General features: G+C 21.2%; 1 protein-coding gene across 1 annotated transcript in view; it reads left to right on the top strand.

Moving 5' to 3' along the window:
• Nucleotides 1-553: 553 nt before the first annotated feature.
• The window catches only part of LOC122267721 (atlastin-1-like), a gene marked incomplete at its 3' end in the record, with an annotated part of 24,118 nt that continues 14,671 nt past the window's right edge, over nt 554-10,000 (top strand). Inside the window, 1 exon segment of the mRNA XM_086542662.1 lies at nt 554-640. Coding sequence (XP_086398788.1) covers nt 591-640 — 50 coding nt within the window.

The raw sequence follows: 10,000 nt of genomic DNA, 5'->3' as shown, positions 1-10,000 counted from the left end.
AAGCCCTTGAAGTTTTGCTTAATGTTTAAGTATTGTAGGTTTGGCTGGAATTATGTTTACTTTATTGATGATGTGCCCCATGCACTCTTTGCACTGCTATTATTGGCTTATAGAAACCTTTGTACTTTTTAATTTGGTAATGGGAATTTATAGAATTTCCAACATTTTCTCAAGGATGAATATATTTTATAGAGTAGAAGAATAAGTGGGCCTTTGTTAGTCGTATAGATTTTCATAATAATATGTACTAAATATATTTTTAAGAAGTTCTCATTCCTATCATTATTGAAAGATCATCACTTTTCAGGCAGATGTAGCAGGAAAATTGCGTAGTTGGTAACTTAATGAGTGAGTGCCATATGAGGTGCTTATTCTCTATTTTATATCAGTAACTCTTATACAAGGTTTGTGTTTGTTTATATTTTTTGAGTTGTACTTTTATATTTTTGTTGTTTGTTATATTGCCTTGACTTAGTCTTATTCATTTTATGTTCAACAAGGTACCATGCTGAAATTTATTAATAACTAGTTGGCAGCACCTTCACCAGGTGGAGGTGTTGGTGGCATGTTGAACCTGTGGGTAGTGCCATATGAGGTTGTGTGAGGAATGGTCTGAGGCAGCATTACTAGCTGGAAATAGGTTGGTGAACAGTGATTTTATTGAGTAATCACATATTATTTCAAACACATTGTTTTGGGTAAAAAGATATAAATATATCAGTCACTGATAATGACATTACATGGATGCTCAGTTGAAACAGCACAAAAATATTGTTAATAAGGGTATTGAATAGATGATAGTATAACCATAAAACAAAAAAATCCAAGTGAAAATCATGGAAGGTGAGAAAGTATGATTTTCGATATTTTGCTTTTTATGGTTATGGTTTTCCTTTGGAAGAGTGTATGGATATTCTCTAGATATAGAAATGAAAGTTCAGGAAGTGCAAGAAAATGTGATAAGGAGTGTGCTCAGATTGAAAGTTGGAGCTTAGTGATTGAGAATTGGAGCTTAGTGATCCTATTAGATCTTTGATTTTTCTGAGTCATCGTGTCTAGTCATGCCATGTCCTACATCATACGTAAAAGGAGAGGGAAGAGATAGCAGAGAGAATGAACAAGAAAAAGGAAGAAGATATATGAACTTGAAGGCAAAGACAAACAGATGTGTATGATGAAAAGAAGGGTATAAGAAATAGGAAAAGTGGACACTTGTTTCATATCATGATGGTATATACAAACCCAGAGCTTTACTCTTGTACCTTCTTTCTTTCCTCTCTCCCTCTTTATCTCCTCTCTCCTTCTTTGTCTCTTCTCACTCTATCCTTCTTTCTCTACCTCTATGTCTTCTCCTCACACCCTCTTTTTTCCTCCCTTGCTCTTTCTCTCCCCTCTCCCTCTTTCTCTCCCTTCTCCCTCGTTCTCTCCCCTCTCCTACTTTCTCTCTTCTCTCCCTTTCTCTCTTCTCTCCCTCTTTTATATATATGTATATATATATGTATATATATATATATATATATATATATATATATATATATATATATATATATACACACACACACATATATATATATGATAGAATATATATATATATTATATATATATGTATATAGATATTTATGTATATAATATATTTAATTGTATGTATGATTATAATATATACATATATATTTATGTAATGTTAAATATATATACAATATATTATGTATAGGTTTTATAATTTAGATTATATACTTATTTAGTAAATAGATATGTATATACATAGATAGTATATAAATATGTTATATTAATGTATATATAATACATTTATATACATATATGCAATATATTATGCATAGATATTATATATATAATGATATATATATATATATATAGGTATTAATTATATCTATATGTGTGTGTGTGTGTGTGTGTGTTTATTTATACACACACACACCACACCACACACATACACACACACATATATATAGATAGCTATATATATTTATATATTTATATATATAATATATATATGTAAGATAATATAGATATATATATATATATATGTATCATACAGCATATATATAATATATATATATATATTAAGATATAATATATACCATATATATATATCGATATAAATATTAATATATATATATACAGATTATATATATATAATATATATATATATTGATATATAATAATATATAATATAGACATATATAAAATATATAGATATATATATAAATATTTATTAATAATGTATATATGATACATATTAATATTTATATAATAATAGATAATATATATATATTTTATACATATATTTATATATATATATATATATATATATATATGTATATATATATAGTGATAATTATGTATATAAATATATATCTAAATATATATAGTATAGTATTTTGAATATATATAAAATATATATAAATATATATATATATAGATAATATTTATAATTATGTATAAATATATATAGAAATATATTTATATATATATTAATTTATTAATATATATTTATATATATAAGATATATATATAATATAAATATAATTTATATATTCATATATATAGAGTATATGACAATTGTATATATATATATATAATTATATATTAATATAATATAAATATTTGATAAATAAGTAATATTTATACATATAATTACTTATATATAAATATAATATAGTTATTTATATATATAATTATAATAATATATATATATATTCATATGTAATATATAATATATTGATAAATATATATAAATATATATATATAATATTTGGGTACTTTTTTTATATTTTATATATGTATTTTTTATATAATATAATTTATTAATACACTTTACATAATATTTGTGCTTTTTAAACTATTTTGTATAATATTTTTAAATGTATATACTTTATAACAAACACACATATTTATATATCTTTTTTTATATATATTATTTTTATTTTCATATTTTATATTTATATATATTTATATATTATTATATATTTATATTTTTCACACAAACATTTTTAGTTTATAGGAATTTATAGAAAAATTATATATTATATTTAAATTTAATATATATATATATAGGGTTGTTTTTGTTTATTTGTATTTTTTTGTATTTTTGTTTGTATATGTTTTTTTTGTTGTTTATTTATGTTGTTTAGGGTTAAATTTATGTTTTTGGGGTTTTTTATGTTCTTATTTTTCATTTAGGGACTTGTCATATTTATATAATATATTATATATTATATTTATATTTTTTATTTTTTATAATTTAGGTATGATTATAAATTAATATATATTATTTTTAAAATTTTATTTTGTTTATAAAAATATATATATATGTTATATTTAAATATTTATATTTTTATCCTACATCAACATAAATACATACAAAATAAATAATTCTTACATACATACTTTTCATACATATTTATTTTTAAAATTTAAACACAAAAAAACACATACATACACCCCACACATACATAAAACACAACTTACACACACACAAAATTTCCACACATCACAAATACAATACAAACACACACCACACACCACCACCATACCACACACACAATAAAACAACACACCACATGGCACACACATACACAACACATACACACCACACTCACAAACACAGACACACACCCCACAAAACCACCACCACACCCCAAACCCCAAACACACACCACCACACACACCCCCAAACAAACCACAAAACAAAAAACAAAACACCACAACACACAACACATACACTCACAACCCCAAAAAAACACAAAACACACCATACACATACAAACATACACACACCACCCACCCATAAAAACCAAACATACACTTACTTTTTAACATACTACCACACACACACAAACAAACCCCACACCACACACACCCACACACATACCAAACTTTTTTAACACTCTTCACAACATAGACACCACTTTCAAAGACTCCACACCCCAACATAGACACACACACTCACACCACAACTTCACACACACCACACACACACAGTTACACTCAACCAGAGCATACACAAAAAACACACACACAAACACAGCACAGGCACACGCATGTGACAAGCCACACATGTGAACAAACCACCCACATACATGGACACGCAATCAAAAGGGGGGACACGCACATCAAAACACCACACCACACCACACACCTTATAATACAAATATACACACTTTAAATACAAAACACACATGCTGACACAGGAAATACCCAAACACCACTCATGCCCACATATACAAAAACACCACACTCTGCACAAATACCCCAACACCAAACCCCACACCCACAATCGCACCGAAACCCACATCCCCATAAATAATGAGCACACCTATGCTCACACAACACCACCACACACACACACCACACACCCCACTTTTATATATTTTTATATATATATTTATTATATATTATATATATATTACTTATAAATATTTAAAATGTATGTGTAAAGTAATTTGTGCCCGTGCCTTGCTTGTGCTTCTATGTGGTGCGTGCCTGCGTGTGTGCCTGCATTGTGCTGTGTGTGTGTGTTGTGTGTGTGTGTGTTCATATACAAAAAAATATAAGAAAATTTGAAGATATATTGAAAGTTTTATAACCACTTTTCAGATTATTAGATTAGTAGCAAAAGGGTCCACAGAGGATAGCATGGGATAGTAATGTTGTTACTAGGAATTTTTGTTGAAAAAGGGCCTTGTGTAAGACAGGTGGTCTTCATGACGGTACCTGACTTTCGTTGTAAAAACCTGGTATGTGGAATGCTGTTAACCAGCCTTCCAGAATCTCCCTTGTTTGAACAGTATAAGGTATTAGCAATGTGTTAGGTGTTTTTTTGTAAGTCCTGTGGTTGTACAATGATTTTATTTTTGGTATATTATATGTATTTTTTTATTTTGTCATATGTTTATATACAGCACGTAGTGTTGTATGGCAGAAAGTCTTCTACTTCATATTATACATCAGTGTTGTCAGATGACGTCTATAGCTTTTTTATTATTGTTCACATTGTATTTATTATCATTATCTCGTTCATCACCATATTTATCACTCATTATGATCTTCAATTTTTTCATTATTATTTTATGTAACTTATTATTATGATTGTATTTATTGTTTATATCTAGGGTAGTTTAATTTATATTTAGGGTCGATTTTATTGAAATATTTTCTAAGCTTGGTATATTATTACATCTCTGTATAGATTTATTTTGACGGGGTTGGAATTTTTTCTTGACCTGTGGTAGTTGCTTTTACCACACTCACGGAAGGGGGCTTTCCAGCATTGCATGTTAAAAATGCCAGGGCTCTCGATGCATAGGCCTAATTCAGTTTTAATAAACAACGGCTTATGCGTAACCAGCGAAAGGGCCTTGTATTGCGCAAGTTATGTAGTGTACCACCCGTCAATGAGGTGGGTTATTTCACTCAAAGGCAAGCTCACGACACTTACAGTTAAATCTCTCTACTCACACACAACAATATCTACACATATATCACACACAACACTACACAATCTCTACAATTCACCTCTCTCATCAATATATTAACACTCTCACTATAATCTATTATATTGTGCATTTTCTTTTTTTTGGTTATGTTATTAGGTTTTTGGTCTATAGGGTTGATGTTTATGTTTTTGTTTTTGTTTTTACGTTTTTGTACAGGTATATTATGTTTTTGTATTATAGTATTTAGTATATATTTGGAGTTGTTTGTTTATTTTCGGATATGTTTTTTTGTATATATATCAATTAAACACAGGTCTACGTGGCTAAATGTATACTGAATTTTTTTACCTCTGCCACTAAAGCACAAATAGGATAAAGACTTGCGTGGGTGTGTTCGTTGGCTTGAATGTTGTTGTGGTACTTTCACATGTTTTTTGGGAGTTTCGGCGCATGGGTGGACTGTATTTTTGTCGGGATGTGGGGTCTTGGTTGTGGGTTTGTTGTTGGTTGTGTGTTGGGTTTTGGGTGTGTTTGGGTGTGTGTGTCGAGTGGGTGTGGGTGTGTGTGTTGGTGTGGGTGTGTGTGTTTTTCTCGGGGGCGTTCTTCCGTGGTGGGTGGGTGGTCGTCCTCACTTTTTTGGATTATGATTTACGAATGTTATGTTAGTGTTGTTGTGTTTTTTTGTAGTTATTATATATATATATATCTATTGTATATTTGTTTATAAATGTATATTTTTTATTTATTTGTATATTATAGATTGGTATATGGTATATATATGTATATGTATATATATTTGTATATGTATATGTATATTTATATGTATATGTATATATATTGTATATGTATTTATATATGTATTTGCTATTTATATATGTATAATTTGTATATGTTATATATATATTTATATGTATATATATTTATTATTTTTATATATATCTTTTATATTTTTTTTATATATGATTTTTATGTATTTTTTATATACTATATATATTCATAACTTATTATATATACTTATACATATGTATATATTATCTTATATTTATATCTTATATTATATATTTACTTTTATTTTTTATAATGTAATATTTTTTATATATATTTTTTTTTTATATTTATATATATAGATTTTTATATATAAAAACGCGCATGTAATAGGTGTATATATATATATTATTTGTACTATATAATATATGTTTATAGATATTTGTAGATATATTTGATATTTTTTTTTATTATATATGTGTATATATACTTTTAGGTTTTTATATATACATATTGTATACATTTACTTTTTTATTTATATAACATATATAATTTTATTGATTATATTATTTTTATATATATATTTATTTATTATTTTATTATTTATATATATATATGGTGTGTTCTGTGTTTGCGTGTGACTTGTCTGTGGTTCTTGTGTGTCTGATTTAATAATATATTATGAATGTTAAAAATATATATGTTCAATTTACTATAATTATATACATATATATATATTATATATAGTATATATTTATATATATATTTATATATTATATATTGGTGGTTCAGATATATTTTTTTATATAGATATTTATATAGATATTTTGAGTTATTTATTATGTATATGTTTTTGTATATATAGATGTATATATTTATTCATATATATATATTTATATGTATTATATATTTATAATGTGTGTGTGTGTGGGGTGTTTGTGTTGTTTTATTTCTTTTTGTTTCTATTATATTTAATAATTTTATATATATATGTATAATATACTATAATGTTTATATATATATAATATATATATGCAGTTTATTGGTTTATATATATGTAATCTATTTATTTATATATATGCATTTGTTTATATTTGATTATAGATTTATTATATTTATATATATATATATATATTTATTTTTTTATATTGATATATACATATATATGTGTATATTTTCTATATAAATAATATATGTATATATTCTTATATATTTTTAATTATTATATGTTATTTATATAGGTATTAATATTTATAATATGCATATACTTATATATTCATTATATATTTTTGTTTATAGCTTTATATATATATATATTTTTTTTACATAAACTAGATTTTTCTATTGATCTATTTAATATTTATATTATATTTATATATAACATATATATAAATATAATTTTTATTTTAAATTATATACTTATTTTTTCATATTATTTATATACATATATATAAAATATATTTAATATTATACTTTTTTTTATATATATTATAATATATATATATATATTTATTTATATTTGTATATATTTTTTTAAAATTTTATATATATTTATTATATATATATTTATATAAATTTATACAATTTTACTTTACTTTGTTCAGCTGGGTTCAGACAGATTTGCGAAGGACGTCGCTTCGCCCGGGCTATGGGGATATAATAAAACATATATTGATAATATTTTATTATATATATATTTATATATTATATTAACAAAATTTATATATATATTTACTATATTTATTTCATATAATAATTTTTTTATATATATATATATATTCTAATATATTATTAATATATCTATTTATAATATACTTATAAACTTTTATTTATATACTTTTATAATATATATTTTTAATATTTATAATTCTTTTATATATATATTTTATATATATATATATATATCATTTTTATATATTTTTATGTTAATATATATATTTATATATATATATATAGATCTATATGATATATATATATTCTAATATATATACTATATACTATTTATTATATATAATTATTAATTTATATATGGATATATATATATATATATATTTTCTATGTACTATACAGTATTCTATATATATATTTATATTATATTTTGTATATATATATAGTTTATATTATATATATATTTATATATATAATATATTATTCATATATTTATTATATATATATTTTGTTTATATATTATACTCATTTTCTTTTAAACTATATATATTTAATTTTTATATATCTAATATATATATATATATAATATATATTTTTATCTTATATCTATATATATTATATATATATATTATATATATATTATCATATATATATATTATATTATATAATTCTATATATATATTTTTTTATATATACTACTTCTACTATATATATATATATATATTTTAGATATATTAGAGATATATATCATTTATATATCTATATATCTCATATCTATATCCTATATCTTTATTATATACATATATATTATTTACTGTTACATATATATTTTTTTATAAATTTATGTATAATACATATATTATATACATTTTATAATATATATATTCATCTTATATATTTATACCTTATATATATACTATATTTATAATATATATATATATATATTATATTTATATATATATATATTGATATATACTATATATATATATATTTATATTTATTATATATACTATTTATATTTATATATATAGATATATATATATTACTATATATATATAATATATCATATGTATCATATATATTATATATATATATATACTATAATTATATATATTATATATATTTAATTATTATTATATAAATATATATTAGATATACATATATATATATTTATATATATTTAATTTTACATATATATATCTATATATTATATTTTTATGTAATTTATTTATTTTTACCTTATTATTACTATACTATTTATATATATATATATATATATATATATATCATTATAGTCATATATATACTATATATATACTTATAATATATTCTATATATATATTACATATCTCCTCTCTATATATATTTCTTTATTTTTGATATATCATCAATATCATATTTTATATATATATCTATATACATACTATATATTATATATACATATTTAATATCTATATATATACTATACTTATATATATATATATATATATATATATTTATATATTTCATATATATAATCATATATATATTATATATTATATATATTATATTATATATATATCATATATATATATTTATTTATTATATATATACTATGATTTATATAACTATATATAATATATATATTATATATATAATTATTATATATCAAAAAAAAAAATATATATAATGTATATTTATTATATTTATATAATATATATATATATATATATATATTATATATATATATATATTTATATACTATATATATATATCAGATGTATATTTATACTATTTATATATATATATATATATGTATATATACTTTATATATCCATATATCATATATATATATTATATATTACCTATATATATATATATGCAATATACAATATATATCAATAAATATAATATTTTATATATCTATATAATAATATATATAACACACAAAATATCTATACATAAAAATAATATATATAGAAATCTTAAATGTGTATATTATTTCTATCTATTTATTAATATAATATGTATAAACAATATATATTAAATTATACCACTCTAATCTCTATATATAATATATATATATCATATTTTATATTAATCTCTAATTATATTATATATAACTCAATATA

The sequence above is a fragment of the Penaeus japonicus genome, unplaced genomic scaffold (assembly GCF_977035675.1).
Source record: "Penaeus japonicus unplaced genomic scaffold, GWHDUDI00000001_assembly GWHDUDI00000012, whole genome shotgun sequence".
NCBI lineage: Eukaryota > Metazoa > Arthropoda > Malacostraca > Decapoda > Penaeidae > Penaeus > Penaeus japonicus.
Note: the sequence above shows the minus strand (reverse complement) of the source record. Positions and strands in the feature narration are given on the sequence as shown.